This window comes from Nipponia nippon, unplaced genomic scaffold (genome assembly GCF_047370975.1).
Source record: "Nipponia nippon isolate SJK-2023a ecotype South Korea unplaced genomic scaffold, ASM4737097v1 scaffold_28, whole genome shotgun sequence".
In the NCBI taxonomy this organism is placed as follows: Eukaryota; Metazoa; Chordata; class Aves; order Pelecaniformes; family Threskiornithidae; genus Nipponia; species Nipponia nippon.
The window spans coordinates 2,016,680-2,041,781 of NW_028262345.1; the positions used below are offsets into that span (position 1 = coordinate 2,016,680).

The window sequence follows — 25,102 nt, forward strand, 5'->3', positions numbered from 1 at the left end:
CGCATTGGTTTGCATCCATATTTCCTACACAGCAACTTCTTATTATTTAGATTGTATCACCTTGATGAGAATGAAAGTTAATGTCTGGAACATCATATGGCACTGAAAACCTCATTGAAAAAAGGGAGCACTCAACCTTTAAAAATAGAAACAAAAATGAGTTCAGCACCGGCAAAGACGTGGGCCTTTTCCACCACCGAGACAAGATCCACCCAAGAAACAGCAGCAGCACTCCTCTCAGAGTGGACAGGCTGTAAACAGAAGCATGAGGCGAGGAAGCAAGGGTTCTGCTGAAAGCATAAGGAGGCTGCCAACTGCAGCGGGGTTTTGTGATGCTGACCCGTATCGCACTGCTGTGAAAAGAACGGAATTGCATTTCCTTCCCGTTTCAGTCCTTTCTGGACAACAGTTCTGTAACTTACTCTTACCAACTGATGGCCCAGTGTATCCGAAGAAAATCTACCAAACTCTCCAGTAGTATTTTCAGAGCATGAGCACGTAACGAAAATAAAACTTCTTCGCAAATTTTCAGCACCAGACATGTAAGTTTGTACTTGAGGCAAGTATACATATATATTACATATATGCACGTTCGTATGCTTTGGTTCATCCTGGTAATAATCCATTTAAAAGCAGTCCTTTTCTTAAATGACAGCAGCATTCACTGCTTCAAATCCAAATTCATGATGCAAAACCTAGTGTTTGTAAATTCAAACTAAAGGAAGGCCTATAGACAACTAAAATCACATACTTTAATCTGAATTTAATTTGACGACAACAATAAAATGCTTACCACAGTCATGGCATCATCCCTTAAGAGTTTTCACTCTAATTTTGGCACAAACGCTAAGAACAAGAACCGTGCAAACTCACAGGTATGAAGCACTTGTATTTTTAAACAATATTCTGTTGGAAAAACAGTGACTGGCTTTCCTGGTTTGTTTTGTAATTTTTTCGTCCTACATCACTTCTGAGATAACTAAATAGAACAAAATGCTGAAACGTTTTGTAGGGGAAAAAGCATAATGTCTAGAAATCACAAGGGATGGTATTGTAGATGCCGTAACATTTACAATACATTTCTTTCACGTTTCTGAAGGCAGATGACTTATACATACTAAGCTGCACCCTCTCTATACATTTAAGAGCTGTGAGATCTATCTTCCTCCAATTTCCCTCATCCACTTTAGTATTCTTCCAGCTCAAATTCCAACAGTTACAAACATTTATTTCAATATGAGAATACAGTGCTAGTCTCGTGCCTCAGAACCCTTTTAATAGTCTTTAGTGAAGTGCATTTGTGAGATGTGCCAAGTCTTTTGTGCCCTGATAAACAAGAGATGTCCAACTGGCCCTTACTATTTTGAACCCTATTAGTCTGGTCATTTAGTAATATGTTACCTAGAAAACGAAAAAAGAAAAGGTATGGAGTCATGCCATCTTTCCACAATATCCACCATCAAGCAAGTACTTAAAATGAACTAATAAGTCTATGCCCTACGTAAGCGAACAGGCTGTGTACAAGATTTTGAATAGCATATCATTTACAGAACTCCACAGATACCGTAGTATAGAACGCTATGGCTTAACACCATTAGCCTGTCCATGGACACTACTGAAAAGAGAAATTAAGTAGCCCAGAAGCAGCTTCTGCATATCACTCCATTCTTCAGTGCCCTCCTATATAGCTTATATGCTGTAAGACAGATCAGATACAACAGAGAGTGGCGCAAGAATGAATTTGACTGGAATTAGCTGGCAACCTGATGAGAGGCACAGCAGGCTGCCCTGAAAGCAGGAAAAGATGATTTAGGAAAAAAAAAAAAAAAAAAAGAAAAAAAAAAAGAAAAAAAAAGAAGCAAGTTTCCCTGTTAGGTTTTTGCTGTGCACCTCACCTGCTCTGGAAGTAGTTTGCTAGCTCTGACGCTTCATGGTTCAAGCTCCTCAGGTGAACGATTAAATTTCCAGAGTTGGTGAACATGGCGCCACATGTTTTGCACTCGTAAATCCGAGGCTTGCGGATAATATGCCGGGAAACCCGCATGTGGTGTTTATATTCCCCGAAGGAAGTGAAAGTGGCACTACATATCTGGCACCGGAAACAGCGTTTACCTTCGTGCTTCAGGCGATGCATCTTTAGCGAGTAAGCTCGGGTGAACTTTTTCCCACAGCGGTCACACTGAAATGGTTTAATGCCTGCGGAAGAGAGAGCAAAAAAACGTTCACCTTTTGTAATGAGAGGTCACCAGCAAAATCCTTCCAGATTTCTAACGGCAAAAGGACAGCAGCTGTGGCCAGTCACAGCAAAGCGCTGTTTTAGGAAGAAATTCTCTGGTTAACTTTAGAATGGCGGAAACAATTACCACAGAGCTGCACTTTCTCAGACCCAGCTGCCAATAAATTTCATAACAATGTGACCTGTCCGTAACGCTCACACGTCTTCTTCCCCACAGTTTAAAATGAACATAAGCCTCCATGGATTATACTATGGCTCAGATCCTGAGCCACAGCCAAGAAGTATCCGATGCAGCAGTCATCTCAAACCATCTTTGAACTCCTTTGATCTCGGGAGATTCTTGTGCCAGACTGGTTCCCAACAATGCAATTATCAGACTACCCTTAATTGCAATCTCTTTTTCTGGCTGCCTTTGGCCTCAGAGAAGTGTTCTGGCAGGGGGACTGTGTGCACAAGGATGCCCCTGTAATGCAGCACGAATGGTGATAAAAGGGTGAAGTAGCAGCCTTTATATTGCGTGGGAACCTTTCTATACAAGAACCTTCAGCAACTTTGCATGACAGACAGCTCTCTAAGACAGTTTAGGTTCATGCCTCTCATTTTTTTCTCGTATTAATTTAGAAATTCTGTTAGTAGTTCATTTTTCATTTATTACAGGCACTAATAAAACCCTAAAACATACGAGCTCTGCAACATGCTGCAGTGGCAGAGAGTACGTAATCACACCCAAACAGAACTATTACAACATAAAAGACTGAATCACCAAAAAGTTAAGGTTTAATAAAAGTCTGAACTCCAGAAAGTGTGGAAATCCAAACATGAGGCCAAGAATCTGGAATATGGAGCTCTATTCATAATAGGGCTGTCAAGGAATAAAAAAGGTTTTTTCAAAAGGCTGAATGTGCATCAGTCCAGGCTGTTAATTCCACCAGTCTTTCACTCTGCTTTCCTAATGTTCAAAGCGGGAGCTGAACTTTTAATTGGGGCTTTTATACAGAGAAAGCTGTAGTTAAGGTTACACTGAAACTCCTTGTTAAGCATGTGAAAACAAGTTAATATACTAGAATATTGTCTCGCGGAGCTAAAACTTTTCATGCTTTCGTACTGTCCAAGGGCATCTATTTCCTCTGAAAGTCTGAGGAAAATCTCTTCAGCCATTTTGCTTATGTGAAAACACTTTCAACATTTACAAGTTTTGAGAGTTTCTTTTGCATACTAATTACTCTAAAACAGCTATTCAAATCTCTCCCAACTTTGCCCAGGGGTTGCCAGTTGACAGGTCAGCCAGAGATGCTTTGCCTATCTGTCTGCTGTCAGCTAAGACTTTAGCAACCGGCTTAGGATAATTTTGCACCTGATATGCCCACAAACTTTGCTTTTTTTAAGTATTAAACACATATTATTATGTCATATGATCATTTTGCTTGAAGGGACTTGACAAATAATTGCTGACAGTGAAAAAATTACAGCTTGACAATTGTGGTTGCTCTGCCCAAAAATGGTACAGCATCTGCGGGCAGGTAAAAGTCAAGCTCAAACCAGGAGATGCTAAACCATGAGGCTTAGTGCTCAAGTGCAATAACCCTTTAACATTCCCTTCATTCACTAAAATGTCAGTGCTATTGCCGGATAATGCTGCCAAGTCTTGAAAAACACTGATAGCAATGACATTAGGAGTCCATACTTAGGTTAGAAATCAAAATGAATGCAACAATTTGGGGATCAAGACTCAGAGGAGGCATTCACACAAACCTTTTGCTACCCGTACTATCTGTAGGAGCTAAATTGATTACCAAACCAAGTCAGTTGTCCTGCAATCCCTCCAAAAATTCTGAGATCCAAAGGCATACAACATTCTTCAGTGCAAGGACATAAGACAGATAATATTTTCTATATTATCTGCAAGTCTCCTCTAAAACAGAGCAGACAATTACAACATGTGAGAGGAAGAATTTCAATCTGCATCACTTCTTTAGTATAATAAAGAAGCCAAGTATACTTTATTTCATCTCAAATCTTTATCATGAAAATGACTTATTCTCATGAGTCTCAGGCAATCAGATTTTTTTCAGTCCACACAAACGCTAATCATCCATGAGTAGAGCTATCAGTCAGATTTGATGTATCAAAACAAGCGTTCAATGAGACGTACCCCTACCCAGTCTTTCTGAAATCAATTCTCAAGCACTTGGCAGGTGATTAAAAAAGAATTGCATTATTATTTTTGCGGCACAGTGAACAAACCTCTGCGAGTCTATAAATTAGTAATTCTTGGAAACAGTAGTGTTTCTTACCTGAGTGGATAAGCATGTGTTGTTTTAAGTTCTGAATGCGAGTGAACCGGACCCCGCAGGTTGGACACTGAAAAGGTCTGTCTGGACCATTTGGGCTGGGTCTCTCTGTGCTGCTGGTAGAAGGAGCAATGTAGAGTTGGTAGGGATACTGAACGTTCTCCAAACTACAAAGAAAAAATTCACTGATTTACAAGCAAGCCAGAGGAAAAAAATAAGAAGCCTTGCCCGTGGAAATCTGAACCTTGAACACATTTGTATGAGAAGAAGAAAAAGACTGGCCTTTCGCACTTCTGTTGAGGTCTGTATTTATGCTGGAAATCTCTGCCTCTCTAGCAGTGCACCTGACCTGCATCTCAAGTCTTACAGTCACTGACTTTGGACCTCTGAACAAAACCAGAGAATAACCTCTGACTTCTGTTTCTTTGGGCAACAGGTCTGAGCACCGCCTGCAAACCGGACTTTATTTTCCAGGCATGGGCACTTTCTTAAGCATATCGATGATTTACAATCAGCAAACAGTCCCTGAGGAAAGCACTGAGCAAACTGAAAAGCAAAGGAGTATTTTGTAGCTTCGGTGATATTTACAAATGAAATTAAAGCCGATTCATTTTCATTTTGATCCAAGTTCAATGAACAAACATTTGTATCTACAATTACGTATTTCTAAGTTTAAAATATTATTCTAATTAATCAATACTTGCTCCTTATCTGATTCAATCGGCTCTATAAGAACAGCTCAAGCGCTGTATTTAAAAAACAGCACACAGACTATAATAAAGGAACACTTTAACTTTCAAAGTAATTTATTTAAAACTGACTAATTGCTCCTACATAGCCTCTAGCTGCAAACTGTCTAAGGGAACTACAGTGTTACAATCCAAGTCCTCTGGCAAGGAACTTGCTTCGCTAAAGGGCATACTGAAATAAAAACAAATCTGCTGGTACAAACATAGTAACAATAGGAGCTTGTACTTACCTGGGGTTTCCCTTTCCTGAGCATTAAGGTCTATATTTTCTGTTGAAATATACATTTCAGCTTGCTCACAGCCTGATGGAAGATCAGACGTCACTGGCAGCAGGGAACTGCTCTGACCCTGAATATCCCTTGGCCAGAACAATGCAATTTTAGTTTTACTAAACTGTAATGTCTGAAATGCATTGAGAAAAAAGTACAACAATGTCTCCTGTTGCACATAGTCAGAAAGTCTCCCTAACTGAACAAATCCTTTTGCTGGTCTGCTTCCATCTCAAGCCCAGACTGTTGTTTTCAAGGTTAGGCTGAATTCGTGGACTTCTAACGTCCACAGGAATGAAACGTGCACTTTGCACAAATACATTTTCCTACACATCATGCAAAAATCCACAGACCAGACCAGCACAGGAGGACAAGAACTAGAGTTGTCTCTTTAAAATCTATACATTAATTGTCTTCATCTACTCTGGAAATAGATGTCAATACAACTGTGAGAACTAGGTCTCCGAATTCTAAGTACAATGTTTCCCAGTAGCAAAAGTTCCAGTTGTAAAATTTATCTGGAGAGAGCGAGCACCAGGTATCTCTCGATACACACAAGATAAAAGAGTTTCCTGCAGGAGTTTGGTATCAATCGGTCTGTAAAACCCATAAGGATTTCTGGTCTCACATGGAACTGGAATAATATTTGCTCTAAGGACGAAATTTTATTGTCCTTCACTTCTTTTTATACACAGTAGGCTCCTAGAGAGCTGTGGAAAAGATAGATGCTGACAGACTTGTTGATCTTTGCCAAAGGGAATATTTTCAAGAGGGAAGTTACCAGCCCGTATCCTGGGCCTGGCAGAATATAGTTCACTGCCACTTGTGGGTCTAAAACAGCCAACTGATGGCTCACCAAATGCACTTGACATAAATGAGTGTGTTTTTAAACATAGGTTCTGATTTGTCTAACCAAATTTCTGACATGAACTCTGGCACTCCTGTTCCTCTTTGTGAGCAGATCACTAGATAACGAACAGATTTTGCTCTACTCAGATGCAGAAACACTACTTTTGTCTCTGGAGTTGGTATGACCGTATGCTTTCCACTTTACCAATGAAAACTCCATCAACATAGACTAACAGACAGGTCTGTTATCCAAAAATAAACACTTCTCTGCAGCTGAAACAGAAAGGAGAAGTACTATGGGGACCACCTCCCTAGAAGAAATTTAAAATGAATTTTTTTTCCTACAGAAAAGCTTCATGATGGAAAGGCTGGTTAAAGCAAATAAAATGGGAATAACGAGGCTCTCCAGCTACCAGTGACTGGCATGTCTTTTTCCATCCTTACACTGCAAGCAGGCTGAAATACCTATTGGTGACATAACTGCGGACCTTAGCACAACGAAGAAATTACATTTGAAACACAATTATATTTTCTCTCCCCTGCTTCTTTTCCCCCATATATACTCAGTTTTTCACGACTTGCAATTTGTGACAAATGTGGCATTTAACAGTTGAGATTCGTCTAACATCTTGGAGAATTTCTGTAACAGCTAGATAAAGAGATAGGTTTAAAATGTTTTCACTGTAACACTACAGTATTCTGCTTGCAATTTTTTTCTTCTTTTCACCAAGAGATTATATACATATTTAACTACGTAGAACTAAACTCTGACAAATGCGAATGCCAGAATGCTCAGTGAGCCTAGAAATGCTCTCTATTTGTAAATAACAATTATTTTAGGAAAGTGGCAGTTCTCATTATATTGGATCAGAGAGATCTTCTATAATTGAGCCTTTGCAACTCCTTTTTAAATGCAGCCATGAACTGATGCAGGGACTAACTGTTAAACCAGCCACAGCTGAATTACAGATCTATGCTAGAAAAGTGTACTGCAATCCAAATGTGAAATATCAGAGAAAGAATATATCAGGCTTCACTGTGAAACAGTAGTTTTAATACTTAACAGATTCCTGTGTGCCTATTAAGCTGACAACAATTACATGTGACCTGCTGTTTATGAAACACTGATTATGGAGAAGGCTCAATTAATTATGTTAATCATTTAACGCAGAAACTCAAGAGATAAGATATCCTAAATTTTGAAATAGTTGTGATTCTTTCCACAGTGATAAGGATGTCATATTGAAAGACCTATAGATGGAACAGTCTTTTGCTCTTTTTTATGAATAGAAATATAACAAATACATACTCAGATATATATTTTTCAATATACATTTGCATTGTCTACTCACAACTGATTTTCACATTTTGAGAATCTCTACTAATAAAGCAACGTACAACCTGGACTTAAACTAAACGTGCATTAAAGAAAATAACCAAACAGAAGGTGAGGGAAACTTTCTCCATCCATATGATTTATTAATCATGTTTTCATTTGATTCAGCTAGAGCTGAATGTTTGATTTTATTCAGAATTCTGTACTATCTCATTTTGTGCACGCAAAACCATGTGCCCAAATTGCCGCACGGTGAATGACAGGCCATATTTATTTGCTGAGGTGCCCATCCTGTGCTTGAAATGGGAATTCAAAAGTCCAGTGCTTGAAGGGCTGTGACAGCGTATCAGAATGCACTGTCCCATCCGGACAGGCATATACATGCACGCATGTGAAAGAAAACTTCTTAGGACTTGAAAGCACCATTCTACTCATTTAACTGACTCATGGAATAAGTACAGTCTTGGCACTTGCGTTTGAATTTATAAAATAAATCACTTGGTAGAAAATTTTAGTTCTGGAGTCTAAAATTCTTATAAATTCCCATAACTATTAGTTTCCTTGTTGTTATATAAACAACGTGCAAATTCTAGTTCATTTTGCTGATGCTTCTGTCACTCTGAGACAAATTATTTTCAAACTTAGGCATGAATTAAGGCAAATATTCTTTCCTTCTCTCCATGGAAGAGATATTTTAGTGGGAATTTTCAGTGTGTTAAAAAGATTTTACATATTTTGAATTTTCTATGCAGTTTGTGCTGAAGCTCTGCAATTTTATAGGAAATTTCTGAAATAATCCACTGCTGAAAACATGTATGCCACTTGACTTTAGAATTATAGCTTTAAAAAGCTGGATTAATTCTAATGCAACATGTGCTCCTACTATCAATTCAAACCCTAAGTGCTGGGTATTATTTTTATACTGAGGCTTGTTAGCAGATAAAATCTTCTCTGTCATACAAAAAATCTTATCTAGGCAGTTATTTTCCCTTCAGATTTAATCCTACAACGGGACAGGTTTTAGACAGAAATGACGGGAAAGATTTTATGAGCTATGAAAATGCAGCTCTCGATAGTTATCTCTATAGGGAGTTTCACTTGACACAGTTTCTGGAACAACTCTCAAAGGTTCACACTTCTTCCCCAGACCCACTTGTCTAACAAAATACTATGCAAAAGCCAGCTTGTCAATACTTTAAAAATTTTCCTTAGAAAGGGAATAGCTAGCTCTACACCGTACTTGACATACACCACAAAAGCAAAGAAATAAAAGTCAAACCAGTTGTGTGTACCCTTGTATGCCACTTGCAGGTACACCGCGTCGCTCTTAACAGAACGACGATACATCTTCAACCAAACAGACCCATTTTAGTTCAGCCTTCTCTGCCAGCCTTCCCTTGTAAGGGATTCCCTTAATAAATCACTCATCCCAGCACAGCAAAAGACCGCTAAATATTTACAGTAAATGACACACAGCATCGTGGTAAGAAGCTACATGCAGGAAGTTTGGGAGACGAGATTTAAGGCTGCTCTGCCTGCTCTGTGGTTTATGGCAATAGCAAGCTCTGGTGAAGCCAAGACTAGGTACTTGTTTTCATTTTGTTGCTTTTGTGGCTTTACGTCAGCTTTAGCACGCATGCAACTACCACACCTGTTTCACAGTAAAGATTTTTTTTTATTTATTTATTAATAAAGAGCAGTGATGAAGAAACAGCGAAAGCATGAATATCTTTCTTCACCGGTGTTGCCTGGAAATAGACAGGAAATGAAAAGCAACAAGTAAGCAAATTCTGACTTTCATCACCCACATTCTTCTAAAGCATCTGACCCTTCAGGCACTGATTGTACTTTGATCAACAGAGAAGTAGACGTACGAACAACTAAACATTCTGGGATTAAGGCTGGGAAGGTTAATTACAGCACAGCACTTGCTGCAGAACAGTTTGCACACTACATTGGTACATACCGATCATCATCATCTGCATGAGCGTTAGTGCCAGAGGTGCTTTGGAGTGTGGGCAATCCCTCCGTAACCCCCTCATCTATTGAGCCTAGGCAAAGAAAAAAGGGTGATTTAATGCAAAGAAGTGTTCCAAAAGGGTTGGGGAGGACAGGTAAATACACATAAAGCTTGCTTTCCCAAATCTCTGAGAGACACTGCTTCCTGGGTGACGAGATACTAGAATTGTCTCAGGAAAATCATTTAGAAAACCCGGAAGCAACGTGTTCCAACTCAGCTGCTCCTCTGCACAGATTATTTAGTAAATGGACAACTCAATAAAGGGCAAATATTTGGCACACCTAGAACATGGAAAGAATCTATGTTAAACACAGCCAGAGTTTTCAAAACACATCCAGTACTAACACTGTTAAGCACAAACGTTACCTTCACCTAAAGGGACTATTTCATCAGTTTTCAAGACTTCTTGAGCAACAAAGAGTTCAATCCTGCTACGCTACATTGCTTTTGTGTTCCAAATCTTCCACATACATATATTCGTTGATAACACCTTCATTTATTGATAAGATGCTGAGACAGGAAGAGCCCTCTGAGAAATTAGAAATGCAACACAAAAGAGACCAAACATCTGTTTGTAAGAGAAATGTATACACAAAACCATTCCCGAGCTCTGTTCGGTGCGCCAACAATCAAGCAAATGCAGCTCAAGTGGGTTTTGCAAACAGAATCTAAGGTAAATGCAGCACTAAAGCAAAACTACGACTTCATTCACCTGATGTGGCTGTTGCTCAGACGAGCCTCCCTCATCGCCACTTGGAGTTTGGTGTTCAATCCTTGTTTAGGCAAGGTTATTTTGGCCTGATGTTGCCATAACAGAGAGGGAAGTTGGCCGTGCAGTACCAAAACAATTCTAAGAACTGGTACCCACCCCCCGCCAACCATATGCCTTGATTAAAAAAAAAAAAATCCTCTGGTTTAGATAAACCATGTGTTGTTCCATCTTTAAGCTGAGTGAAGAGAGCAGACCGGATCTCCTCGCATTCCTCCTTTTCCTCTGATGATGTCTATGGGAGATGATAAAAATGAATGACTGAACTCCGCCAAATTCCAAAAGGCTCGGAGTTGCTGTCATTCCTCTCCAAAACAGGGGTTCCCAAACCATGACGCATGTATGATTAGTAGCATGAAAGTCACTTGGAAGTGGTGCAGAAGTACCCCCGTCTTGCCTCCTTTTCCCTCTGTTGAGACTGAATACTAAGCACCGCTTGAACTTTTCTGGACAGCCAAGCAGCCTTTGGGTCTCCACCACCAAACCCGTGTGAGATGAGAACAGATGGGGGAATGAAATTTCTCTCTCTACACCTACATCTTGAGAACGAGCGAAGCTTAGGACAGTGCTAGGAGCTGCTCTTGCTGCTGGGGTAAAAATAATTCCGCTTTCTACGAGAGTGGTACGTGAGCAATCTGAATTTGGGAACCTTTCTCTAAAGCTCACTAGGAAAAATGAGTATCATTAGGCCTACCATGACAAGTGTCAGAGAAAATGGAAAACCAAAGAGAAGGAACAAAGATATGGAAAGACAATCAGAAAATGTGCTTATTTGTCAAAAAGAATGAGAGCACTGTCTCCAAAAAAGGCTGTCCCTATAAAGGACAGCGTGTTCTACAAAACCTTACTGAAGTGAAAGATTATTGTCTTAACGTGACGTCATGTTACGGGGCCAGTGATGGGAGGAAACTTGCATCTCTAGCAGTTTCCAAGTAACACTAGTAGAATCAAAATTTTTGATTTTGTTACAAGCTGACAAACCATGGCTGGGAAATTCAGCAACTGTGTAATCTATAAAGTGACAAAAGTTAATCCCGTTTTGATTTATGCTTCTTTCTCATGAAATACTTAACTGAAAGTCTACTGAAAAATAGGCCCAATTGCTCTTAGGTTTAATTTTATGCCTTCACCTCTCAAATGGAAACAGTGTTAATGTGTTATGAAAATATCTTCTCAGACATAGCTATTGTTGTAACCATAATGACTTATTTATCAAGGCCCTGCTTCACGACTCCTTCCATATTATAAACTGCTTCCAAGTATAATAAATCGCAAATGAACAATTCTTGAAATTGCCCAAAGAGTGAATAAGAGCTTTTTGCAATATCAGAAGGAGAAGCAGGAATGCTTTTATAAATGTACTATAAAACATTGAGATAAATATATGCAATTATACGAGGAAAATATGTTCAGGGAAGAGAAAGCTGTACTTTAACATATCTTGCTGCCTCCATTTACTGTTCTTATATTATTACTACATAAGGAAACACATCTTTGGGAGGTAAAAGGTGCTTTCTAGCTACAAAGCGTGCCGTATCATATATTAGGTACATGTGAGCTGTGCTAAAAAGCAGGAGCACTGCTTCTCTTTATAGCAAAATGTGAATAAAAGCTATTACAAGGATAGTTAACAATGTTATGCAAAGACCACTAAATATTAATTCCAACATATTCAAGGACAAAGAACAGATTGGTACTTTAAAGGTTTGGGGCTAGCGTACTTTTTTTCTCTCTGTAGCCATTTTAAGGAAGAACATGCTGTACTAATATCCTCAATAACAAGACATTCAAGTTTAAACATTATAATCACTAAAGCCTAAGACCCTCTGCCCCATGCCATACAAACGGTCAGGTACATGACCTCCGTGGTACAAAACCTAGACTAGGAAACAGAAAACGGAAAACCTTCCCCAAAACAACATGTGGCTTCAAAACAGATACCTTTTGAGGATGGATGTGCACAGATGCTTGTCAACAGAAATCATTTCAGGAAACTGGCTAAAGCAAGAACAGAATTCAGTAAAGTGCCTGGCTACTGGAGTAAGTTTCAAAGTAATTTTTGTTTAACACTAAGCCTCTCTTAGAAAAGTAGATTTCAGAGCATTCAGTGGCACCTCTCTCTCTACAATTCAGCCCTACTCTCACATTCTCATGTCCCAATTCATTCAAGCCACTTTTGACTACGCAATTTTTCTAACTCCAAGAGATGTCCTCTGAAAACTTCCGTAGATCGTATGCTACTCATCCATAACCTAGACTTTACACCCAGTTTCTTCTTTTAAGCTGCTTAAGTATGTTATTTATAGTTGGTAAAAACTCCCTCCTCTCACTTGATATGCTATTTTTAACTTTCTCTAATAATTATTTCTACTTGTTCTATTTTGTCTGTGATGGTACAATTATGTTGATTAACTAATTTGCATCTCTTATCACATGGCCCTGGCGAGGCCTTTCCGATGTTCCTACTGTAATGAGTTAAAAACTGAGTCAAACTAAACCTCTTCTTGAACAAGGACCACTTTTCCTGGACACTACCCAGGAGCAAACAAATTATTTCTTTTATTTTTTAATCTATGCACTATTTTGGCAAACTACATTTAAAAGATTTACATTTAAACTGATATTAAGTCTGCTTCTCAGAAAAGGTAAACAGCCTTGTCTCCAGTAAATAAAACATTATCGTTTGGAAAAAGCATTACCGATCTAAAATACCAACACGAGCTACACAAACCCACGAACAAAACCAACAACATAAAGTCCTGAAGGAGGGGATAAATGGAAAATATTTTCATTTCTTTTTAGCAAGTATTACCTGAATAGTTTAACAACGCTGATTATATATTGCAATCCTGGAACGGTCAGACTGATCTAACACTGACTTTCTTCAGGGAAGGCACAGTGTCACGCTGACCAAAGAAAACAAATAATGTAGGCTACTAGTCTACATTTATTTACTTTGTTGTAGTTTATTTATTTAATTAACTGAAGCAGCCTTTCATGTATACATTATTTGAATGAAGCAGCCAGTACATTTGCCATTCTTATGGTCTTCAAACAAACAGGCTTTATTAAAAATCTTTCAGTAAACAAACACTCTACCAAGCACAGATCAAGCCACTTAACTGAAAGCAAAATAGCTGACTTAGGCAAAAATTTGGTAATTAAACTAGAAATATTGCAAACCCCCTATCTTCTGACTTACTAAAAGCCATTCAATGTATTCTGTGCAAAGAGGAAAAAAAGGATTGTTACAGTAACCTTTAAGTATTAGCTGTTAATAAACAGCAGCCTGCTAGAAGAACCCGAAATTGGCTTAAAATTGCCTTTCATGGAAAAAAGGTTTCTCTCAGCAATTGGCAGTATTTGAAGAAGCAACTTGAGAACCAAATCCCACAGAAATGGAAAGATTCTCAATATTACGACTGTGTGGTTTTGTTTTCGTCTGGGGCATTAAGATGACAGTGTTCCACCACTTATTTTGCAAATCTTCTTACAAAGGCTCTCTGTCATGATTATACAAGATTTTATGTCTGATGCAAAGTACCATTCTATCCCTCTGTGGTTACAGCCACAAGTCTTTCAGATTTGGCGTTGCCGCTCAGCTGAGATCATGCCTTTTGACACTAATGGAAACAGAATTATTTTCCCCAGTCAAGCCACCAGAGGTTAAAAGGGATTATCAATCTCTTCTGAATAAGGAGGGCTATCAACAGGCTTACCTTTCTTAGCTGCCTTCTGCAAAGTTATTTAAAGAGCTCCAAGTCCTGTCCCCCCCACCAGGGGTTCATATGTAACATTTCATAAAACAGGAAACAAAATGCAGTTTCACAAAAGTAAAGCACGAAAAAACATGAAGCGGATTTCCTCCAATAAAAGCACCAAGTGCACACATACCTATTGGTACATATATCTAACCCCAGAAACGGTCATACCTATCGAGGAAGACTGTGGGCTGATCAGGAGATCTTCCTGCACTTGCTCGCTTCCTGGGACTGTCTGTTGATCGCTCAGAGAGCTCTGGGATGCGCTAACGGGCTGCGATACTTCCTCGTGAACCTCCTCATCGCTTAACCTTTCCACTTTGACACGCACGTCTTCTTCAATCACAAGGGGAGAACTGGCTTTTGTGCTCTCACAAGTCACGTAGTCTGCGATTCTTCTGTTGGACTCGGAGGGCCCAGGCATTTCCAAAGTCCTAGAGTTCTCCGCCTGCTTCACCTTCTCAGACTGAAGTCTTCGATCAATTCCAAAAGGAAAAGTCCAGGGAAAAGCTAAGGACGAGTCCACGGGCTGATTTCTGGACTCCGGGTAAGAAGTTGAAGGATTCAGCACTTGGGGGGAACTTGTTTGTGTGTTACACTTAAGGGGGCTCTCAGGAGACATAACTATGTAGCTTTTGCGCTTTCTTCGCGACTCTCGGCAAACGGGAATGGTTCTTTCCACTACACTGCACTCAGAAGAAACCGGAGAAAGGCTGCCGTCCCGAGAAGTAAAATTGCAGTTTGCGCTGTTCTCCTGTCCTGCATCCAGCACCTTCTCTTGCTGGCTGTTGGGCGTATTCCATAAAATGCTGGACTTCATGAATTCTGAGCACGTGCTAGCAACGCTGAACATCTGCATGTAGCTGGCTGCAGCCAACACATCAATAATGTTTTCTGTATTAATAGATAGTGTTGCTGTGTAAGCATATTCCAGGAGAGGTATAAAACCAGTCACTGTCACATGGTGCAGGTCTAACACGCTCTTGCTCTCGTCTTCTGCTTGGCCAACGAGTTTGGAACGGAAGAAGTCGCTGCAGGCTGCCAAAACCACCTTGTGCGCCCTGAAGATTTTGTCCTGGACGCGGATGGTGATATCACAAAAATGTCCGTCGTTGCGAAGCATGTTCAGCTTTCCCAGCATCTCCTGACTGTGAGCAGGGGAATTATGAGTGAATGTTTTAACACCCATTTTTTCACCTTTCTGCTAGCGTTCTTTCCACATACGAGAGATCACAGGTATCCTAAAACAAAGAAGAAAACAGTCATTTTCATCTCTGAAAGCAAAAGTGAAGTGGCTTCATGATTATAAGGCTCTGTATGATCAGCAGGATTCTCTAGGGTCAGGTTTTTCTAGGATCCAGACTACCTCTACAGAAATGCAATTACCTACTTGTAATTTTCAAAAACGCAGCTCAAATTATTTGCAATCTATCGCTAATATTATTTTCCTCATTTCTGCTACCGCCCACTCAAAACAAATTCCTAACGCAGTTTAGAGAAAAACAAATGTCTGTAATATGAAAAAAAAAAAAAGCATTTTTCAAACTATCATCTGTGTAAGAAACCTGTATTTTTATTTTCTGGGCTCAGGAAACTACTGCCTACAGTTCTTAAGCCTGACCAACTTTGTCAAATGTTTCTTTTAAGTGGAAAAGACATTAGCTTGGGTCCACTTACAAGTGTGTAGGAGCAAGCAAATCTCCCAGAGAAGGTATTTAATACCAGAAAAGCTTTAGAGAAACAACAGTATGAATTTTCAGAGGACAGAGTTCAAGCTAGTAAACATAAAATAGCAGTTGCCAATAGCTCTGCTTTCCTACTGTAGTGCAGGTACTGATTGCCTAAAGCTGCTTTTAATAAATAGTTTGGGGCTAGGATGAGAAGTTATTGAAAATTCCTTCAAAAACACAACGGATTATAAACCTCAAAGGAAAGTTTAAGTTTAATCAAATACACACAAATTGATTTTATATATGTGATAAATAATACAAGGAGGGCAACTTCTTTCTTCTGAAAAATACAAAACCACCTTCCTGGAGACCAGTTCTCTCCTACGTGTGGGAACAAACGCATGGGTGTTGTGCAAGGTCCTGAAGGAGCAGAAGGGACTGTATGCCCCACACTGTCTGCAAGTTTTAAGGCTGCAGCAGTATCTGAAAACTACATGCCTCTGATTTGAGGAGGATGAAGCCGATCCACGTTTCACTCCCTCTGCCATACACAGGGGAAAGACACCGCGCCAAGCTAGGTGCAGTATGCCTAGACAGCCCCTGCCCCTGCGGTGGAACTTCTGTGGCCACCAAGGCTGTCTCTATTTGCAGAGAGCGGAGCATCTCCCAACAAGGAAAATCAGCTCCTGGGTTTGCTCCAATTATTTCTGAATTATTTCACTGTAAAGGAAACATGAGCCACCATGTTTCACCTTCTTAAGGCCCCCCCCAAGCTTCCATGAAAAGTCTTCTGTGTTCCGCACCACTCACACAATTAACATGATACAGAAATACCATCTCGGTAAAGCTGGTAGTTAAACATCAACAACATAATTGGATCTGATTATTTCCTGGAGTCAGCCAGCTTCTTCACATCATCCTTCTCCTTTCCCCTACACGTATGCAAAAACATACCACACTTGCAAATTGCTCATGTGGAGCTACGCAGATACAAAGAGCACTGCAAGCTTGGAACAACTTACCACAAATCTCACCAGTCTTAGCACATATTTAAATGGCAGCTGTCAGAGCCTACCTTGTTCCACAGACATTTACACTTGGCTGCTTCTTGGTCCTATGATTTCACTTTTGATACTGCAAACCCTTTCAGACAGGGGAAGAATATCTATTTGAGAGAACAGATGAACTAACACTTAACAATATATATAAAGCCTGAGCGAAACTATAAGGACCATTTGGGTTTAAAATGAAATTTCACACTACTGCAGAAGAAGTAGTTAAGCACAAGCAAAACACTCCCTTCAGTGAAAGAAAACATATCGACCTCAAGAGGCATCTGAAGATCCAGACTGTTTGTTCTCCAGCATGAATCAAATGAAAAGCAAATTTAATTGATCTCAGACCAAAACACTACAGTAAAATCTTGTAACAGCATATTCTAAAATGGCCTTGGGATACCCTTCCTTCTGAAGTCCCGGTCACCGCAGCAATTCCTTGGCACATCAGAAGTCCAGAAGTACTTCTGCTCAGCAACCAGCTACCAAAAGAATAATACATTTGCAAGGACTATCAACAGTATACCTGGCATTTAGAAACAGTACCAATACATAATTACAAACAACCTAAGCAAGCAATACTCCCAATTCTTACACGCCCAGAAGACTAACCCATTTTCCTTCTCCGTGCCTCTGAATGAGTAATGCTCATCTCTCCAGTCTCTACCTCCTTCAAACCCTGCTCTGAACCATTCCTTGTCCTCCTTCCCCCTTCCTGCCTGCCTCTCCCCTCTTCTGGCTTCCTTTCCCCCTCTCCTTTCATCTTTTGCTTCCTTGACCTTGATCTGGTTACAGAATTTAAAATAAAATAGCGGAAGTCAGTGATGTGCAATAAATCGATTTAAATTTATCACAGGAGCAGCGTGCCTGCCATGAATGTGGGATATTGCTCTGTTAAGTCACTTTCGTAAAATGACCTTCCCCCTCACTGACACCACCATTCAAACAAGTGGCTCCTTACACAGGCTTCGGTGTGGACAAAGGACGTACGCATACGCGTGCTATTTCCAAAAAAATCGAAAGGGGTGGGCTGAGGAGGGGGAACAATATCAGTTCTTTACAGTTAACGAGGTAGTAAAAACGTCAAATATTTTTAAAGGTAATTTAAACAATATGAAAATATTTTCCGCATGAAGAGATGAGCATGCTAAAGCTCAGACAGGTTATAAAATGGTTCAATTCTCTTTGTTAATCTTTTAGTGGCACAGGGCACTTTTATAGCTGCACTAAGTCACAGCGAGTAAAAAGAGTAAAGGGCCACAACGTTACAACTTCACCTCAAGTCTAACATCTTTGGATCACCACCATTTCGAAATGACATTTTGTCACGTCTTATTACCGATGATTAGTCTACAACAGCAGTTGTTAGACCGTAAGGTATGGAGTGCTACATTCAGGAGCGATTAAAGAACCACAAACTAGAACTAAATATACATGGTACCTTGGGAGCGTTTGGGGTGGGGAGATCAAGGTGCGCACGTAAGCTAAGTGATAAGTGGGTTGGAGCTGGAAAAGTTGTTCATCTTTGAGCCACAAACCATCAGCGATTCTCTAAGCAGGGACGGGGGTTGATATCGAAGAAATGGTGGCTTGCTTCTCCTGCCCAGCTGCTGGCAGCATGGTTCCTCCTCCCCACAATCCCCACGCACACGCTTATGCCCTGGCCCACAATACATTAGAGTATTTCAAAGTTCGAGAGAAACACGGTGAAATTTGAAGACGCTTTCAAAAGTTTTGAAAATATTCTCAGTGGGACACTTCAGCCCGTATTTAATGGGCTGCATTTAACTTTGCCACAGACATTTACAGTTCGAGAGAATGGTTTTTCCAGTGTGCATTGCGGCACTGGAAACGTGTGGGGATTGACCACCAACGCATAGATCCCTGGACAAGGTGAGAATTCAAACGTGAGCACTTCAGGACTTCCAGAGCAAGGAGTATTTTCTCCACTATTAGCCAAAAGCAGTCTGAAGGTAAGTGCTACCGTACCAAAGACTTTGTATAATTCATTTGAAAATTAGTATTTTTCAGTCTTCGGAGCACTAATGTAGACCTGACCTGTAGTTCAAAGTAACTTCGCTCATTCTTACTGTTTCAAGGCTACCGAAAAACATGTTTTAGCAACAGTTACCAATTCATTTACACTGTTTTGGGACGATGATTAAACACCTCAAGTTTCTCTGCGTAGAAACAGCAAACATGTGAAAGTGTACACCGTGTTGTGTAAATGGAGAAGAAACCGCAGCAGAATTGAAAAATATCGCTTGCGTGATCTGCCTACTTCCACGTACCCAGAAGTTAGCTGCTTATTCACCTCCTGCCTAACCTTATGGCTCAAATAATTGGCTTTGAAACATAGTACCTATAATAATCTCATTTTTTTCTTTGGAGGAGTCAGTGAAGTAAACTCACAGAGCTGTTCACATGCGGTTTCTCACTCAGCTACATCATTTTACAATAGAAGTGAATAATTTTTTAGCACCACAAACCTACCACCCCACCTTTAACCTCTGTATCCTGACCGTGGCAACTTATGAAATATCACGAAAGCACTAACTTTTCTGAATACTAAACCCAACAGACTTCAGATACCTAAATGCCACATTGGCTTTAGTGCCCAGAAAGCTTAGGCGATTCCCACCCTCGTGCTCACCAATCCCTCAGGTACGCTCATTCAGCTGGGAGGTCATGGTGTAAATCAGATCACTGGTTATCTTTTTTTTTTTAATTTATTTTTAACCCAGACCACTCCTTGGGCACTGGTTACAGCACCATCCCACGAACACTGGGAGCAGCCCAGGCACAGGCAAATCTCCCACAGGGATAAATGTGTGACCCAGACAACCTTCTCTCTGTCAGCTTCTCACTGTGTTACACAGGTACCAGCACCCCTTGCTCCCCCAAACTAACAGGTTAGTATAATTAAGTTTATAATTGAATTAGAACAACTGCTCTTAGTGCGTACTTAGCTTCACGTTTGCTGTTTCTGTTTCAGACTTGAAACACTTGTGTATCTAAACACGCATCTGTTTCCCCCAACACCAGCTGGGCTAATAAAAGGTATTATCTCCCACTACAAATCTTGCCTTGCTTCACTTGACAAAACTGCTGGCTGGAGCTGCCAAACTGTTCTCGTTTCAAACGAATCAACAGCACTTTCTAAATGTTTTTTAAAACCGTATTTTAAGTCAGGTCAGTAAACGTAGTTTGAACTCAGCCCACCACTGCCAAGCCTGACGGTATTTATGAAAAAGAGAAGGCAAACACAAGGTTCCTGTGCTCAAAATTACGTCAATGTGCACTATTCACTTTGGTGTACTGGTATCTGTGGAATGCAAACCTGTAACCTTTAGCTACCGTGGGTGACTGGACCAGGGAAATGAACCATTCGGGTAAGTATGCAGTGTTTCAGAACTTCAATTTCCTCTAGGACAGCATACTTCAAACTGTAAGCGCACAAAGGAGCTAGTGTTAAGTTAGCTGCTTCATAAACACCGTTATGTTAAAACCTGAAATAGATGCTGAGGAGCAGTCTACAAAGAGAGGCTGAGGTGGTATTACAGCCTGCAAAAAACAGGAGAGCATTCAGTACCGGGGCTGACCTGGTCCCCGGTCTCTCAGTTCAGGAACCAGACCTTTATTTTCCATACCACTCCCACCGAAATACCCCAAGACACTGAAATTGCTCCTGTGTCCCTTTCCTCCCAGCTTCACAGAAGAGCACAATTTTCAGGCATTTTTCTGTTTTAAGGAGTTTATCGGGAGCTTTTGTTCTTGGGCAGGGCTCTCAAGCTGCACGTTGGACAGTCCTCCGGGAAGACCTCTGTCTATCCAGGAAAGAATCGCTAACAGCCGGATAAGTAACTCTGGACAACTCCACTTGGGAGCTTTAATGGTAGAGCAATTTCACACAGCAAGCTGAAGACTTGAAATGATACAATCCGTCTATTTATTGTTAGCAGTAATATTCCCTTTCACAGTTGAAGGCACATAAAAGAGTGTGTTCTGCTTTTCCTACGTACTCCAGAAGTACTGCATGTGATAAGGCCACTTATTTTGTAAAAACTGGGGGTTTGGCACATCACTTTCAACAGGTTCATGTGCTTTTGAGGCCATTGACTCCAGCTACCATTAGTGTTGCTCACAAAAAGCATTTGTTAGCTTCTTTGTACTCACACACGAGCTTGTACCTACGTTCACTAGTTTTTTGGTTTTTTTTTTTGTTTGGTTGTTTTGTTGTTGGTTTTTTTTTTTTTTTTTGCAAGAGCACTTTCCAAGGATGCTACAGTGGCAAATTCCTTCTGAAGCAGCCACCTCTTCCTCTGAAAAATTCCTGGCAAAGAGCCTTTGCAAAAGATTTTCCTAAATTTCAGTTACAGACCACCAGAAGCTGGTGCAGAAGGGTGGCAGGCAGTATTTCAGAACTAGCGTTAAGCTTCATAGAGGCAGACTAAAACACTATCAGGAAGCAGCTATGGTTTCAAACGTCTAAGTGCACACACATAATTTTAATTGATCCAGGTCTTTGTAAATAGCCCGCATAATCTTCAGATGAAAGATGAACCCTATGCACCCAGGCCTCTGCTTAACAGTTGTGGAAACTGCATTGTGGCAAGAAGCTCCCCCCCCAGTCTTAAATGAATCTGTAAGGATCTAGCGAAGTTCCTCGCGAGCACTTTAAGAGCTGAGGTTTACAAAGTCGAAGCACTAAGGCTGCAACTCTTGACAAAAAATTGATGAAAAGATTTGCACATCTGGAAATCCTGAGCTGTTCCAGGGTCCACGATAACTCTACTTGCTTGGTACCAACCAAGGTAAACCTCTGCAGTACAGGAGACGCAGAGGCAAGTGCAAAAGCACACATTATTCCTTTACTCTAAGTTCTCCAACAGACCAGGAATAGTATTTATCTCCAAAGGACAAGGAGAAAAAGCATGCGACAGCTCCTCTTCCAAAATAGTTACTCAGGAACAAGGAAGGCTCAGAGTATCCATGAAATACCTGTTCGATATTCCTAACAGATCTCTTAACTTTCCCCAAAATTAAACCCTATAATAATAGAAAGGAAAAGCTTTAACTGAAACATGCCATGAGAAAAAAGAAGATGTGTGAGGGCATGGCAAAGTCCTAGATCGCTGTTACTACACTGACTCACATTATCATTGCTATTGAAAACATTAATCTTTCATGTGGAAAAGAACGACTCAGATGATGGAAAAGTGGATTTGCATGACGCAAATCTGGTAGGTGCATTTTAATTCGCAGAGCTGGTGAAAGCATTGAGACAAGTAGCGGGGTGCCAAAACCAGCAATTTATTCTACAAAATGGTTTTATTGTAAATTGAGATGGTAGGTCAGCTGCAACAAAATAGTTCTGAAAGGATAAAATTAGAAAACATTTACATATACATTTTAAGGGAAAGTTCAGACTGTCATTTTTGCAGTAACAACAGACTACCTGCCCCTCACAGCAGAACACAGACTATCTTGGATTGGTTTGCATGTCTGGAGCTCCAGCTGGGTGTTGAATTTAGAGGGAGTTGATACCCCTCCTCTTCAACATGCCGTGGCTCCCAGCCACTTACCTCCCCTGGAATTTATCTTTTAAAACCCAGGTACCGTTTTTGGCAACTATGCCTTAATTGCCACTTTTTTTTTTTTAAAAGGAGTTAATTAGATTAACTTCTTGAAGTGTATTCCCATACAAGAGATAGGAAAAGATTCAACTACTCTGGCTTTCCGTTCTAACTGTTATTAGCATCAAGGTTAGAAACTAATGCTGCTGCTAAATGCACCGAACTCGAGCTCTCCACATGCTGGAACATGTGGTTTACTCAGTGGTGAGGAAACTGATATGCACCAGCTATGAGGCTAATGAAAGAGCTCCCATTTCTGTGCAAATTCCTAAAAACAGTTACAAAAATTCTCAGCTCTCTCCTCAGCTTTTGTCATGATGAGCCCAGGGCCTGCTCACCAAAATCGTTTCGTCATCCTCATTCATCACCTTGAAGTGGGTTCCAAAGTTTTGACTGAACAGAGCGTGCTCCTGGCCAGCACTCTCTCAAAACTCCAGTAGCCCGTCCCTCAACTGCCACTGCCCTCCTGGCACGCAGGGCAAGAAACGCGTCCACTTAGCGCGGCTGTCTTGACTCAGAGCTGATCTGAACAGAACTGAAGGGGCCTGTGAGAGAAGCCAAAATATCTTGTTAGAGACCCTGGTAACAACATATTACCAAATCTCCGCTGCGAGGCAGGATGGGGAAAGGCACTGTTTTTCCAATCCACTTCTGCACATTCCAGTTACCCGATTTCAACTTTGTTCACCAGAAGACGGGCAGTATCTTAGCATGCTCTTCTATTTCCTCCTCAGTTTTGCAGATTTTTTTTATTTTTTTTTTTACACCAGAGGTATTAAACACAAACAGCACAATACCTGCTGTTAAAGCAATAAAGACCAAGAATAAATCAGAAATATTTGCCTAGTTCCAAACGTCTCGGTTGTACTGGTTCTAAACTATCAAGCTCCAAGTAAAAAGCGTACAAATTCCAGAGTAAGAAGACCAAAGTCTTCCTCATGCTACAAGACTGCCTCAGCATACAAAAGCAGGATGCTTGCTGGATACACGAAAAAAGCAACATCTACTGTAATGAAAAGGAGGGGAACATGCCTACTAGTGTTATTTTAGAGTATTAAAACCAACATAAAACACATCACAGAGCTGTTCTTCTTGTACCATGACGTCATAACAAAGAAAGAGCTGTAAATCACTAGTTAAACCATCACTAATTTTCAGGAGTTGCTATTTCTACACATAATGTGAAGCGCAATGTGTCTTAGGGATTTTTGTTTTCTTTTCCTGATTAGTCATTTGCATGGAAATTAAGAAGTTGGATGTAAAAATTCAGCAGTCATGTTCTGACAGCGTGGCAGAAGATATTAGATAAAGAGAGCCTGGGCGCAGGCCGATAGGAAGAAGTAATACAGCCTAAAGAGGAGCCTACGTTAGAGCCCAGCACACAGCAGAGAGGATGGAAATGCGTGCACCCAAACGAAGCTGAATCTGTCGATAACAGTGCCTCCACAAACCTTCAAAAACTTCCCGGTGGTGGTACAGAACAAGACACAGAACTTATCAATTTGGGCCGACACATCATCCAGCGTGTCCTTTGCAGACTGTATCTGTTTGAAAGCCCCAAGCATGTCCTGGAACTCGGAAAGGAGCTCTTCCAACCCCTGCATCTGGCAGAATTGAGAAGTCATCTGCCTGACTGTAATAGATTACAGATGCCAAGGCCACATTCATTAACTTCACCAGCAGCCACATACTTGCAGCAGACTCTCGTGCAGCTCTGGCTTGTCATTTCCTCGTGAAAGTGACACTTCTGGATTTATTCTTGTCCCTGATCGCCTGTATATATGGCCTAAGGAAGCAGCCTGCAAGAGTTTCTTCTGACCGATCTCAAATTGGCAAGAGAATTTAATCCTACTGTAAACCTTTCTTTTTAATTCTATTGCAGGAACTGCACAGCACTTGTGTCTCGGGCAAATGAGAGACAAATGAGACTTTTGGCCTCTACAGCTGACAAACTCACAGCTGTCATGAGGCAGCTCTACAGCAGATAACCGATTCACAGATAGATTGGGAAATTATTAATTGTGACGTGTCACAGAGCTGGAATTCAAGTCATACATTGCGAAATTTAACCTGCTAAATGGTCCCATTGGCTTCTGGGCAACGAAAATTAGTCTGCACGGCATTGTAAATGGCCGTGGCCAACAGCAGACCCTTATGACTGATGGGAGAAGCTGAGAGCTGAGAACAGCTTGTAACCAAAAAAGCTTGGGAACCACTGACAGACAATCGAGAGCTCTGTATGTAGGCACTGAGTGTGCTGGATTAATACAGCAACAAGATTAAAGCATAGCTACAACTCCTAGTGTAGATAAAACTTGAAGATTAAAGATCACGTTGTAGGTGTGTAAAACACGTTACCACTCCTTTCATTAGAAGTCAATCTAAAAATGTTTCCATTAGACACTGCTGTGATTACAAACATGCAAACTGATATTTTAGTTCTCAAGGAAAAGGTGCTGAT

At 40.6% G+C, this 25,102-nt stretch overlaps 1 protein-coding gene across 6 annotated transcripts in view; it reads right to left on the reverse strand.

The window, feature by feature from the left end:
* The window catches only part of ZBTB44 (zinc finger and BTB domain containing 44), a 41,177-nt gene that overhangs the window by 6,506 nt on the left and 9,569 nt on the right, over nt 1–25,102 (reverse strand). For 2 of the 6 annotated variants that reach the window (XM_087763432.1, XM_087763435.1), the window contains exons 2-5: nt 14,452–15,521; nt 9,697–9,781; nt 4,531–4,694; nt 1,896–2,196 (exon numbers count right to left, since the gene is read on the reverse strand). In XM_087763432.1, the coding sequence (XP_087619558.1) occupies nt 1,896–2,196; nt 4,531–4,694; nt 9,697–9,781; nt 14,452–15,469 (1,568 nt within the window). In that variant the 5' untranslated portion in view covers nt 15,470–15,521. Of the gene's footprint in view, nt 1–96; nt 137–1,895; nt 2,197–4,530; nt 4,695–9,696; nt 9,782–14,451; nt 15,522–22,979; nt 23,187–25,102 lie in introns of those variants that run through there. The other 4 variants (XM_087763433.1, XM_087763438.1, XM_087763437.1 and 1 more) reach the window with 4 other exon arrangements.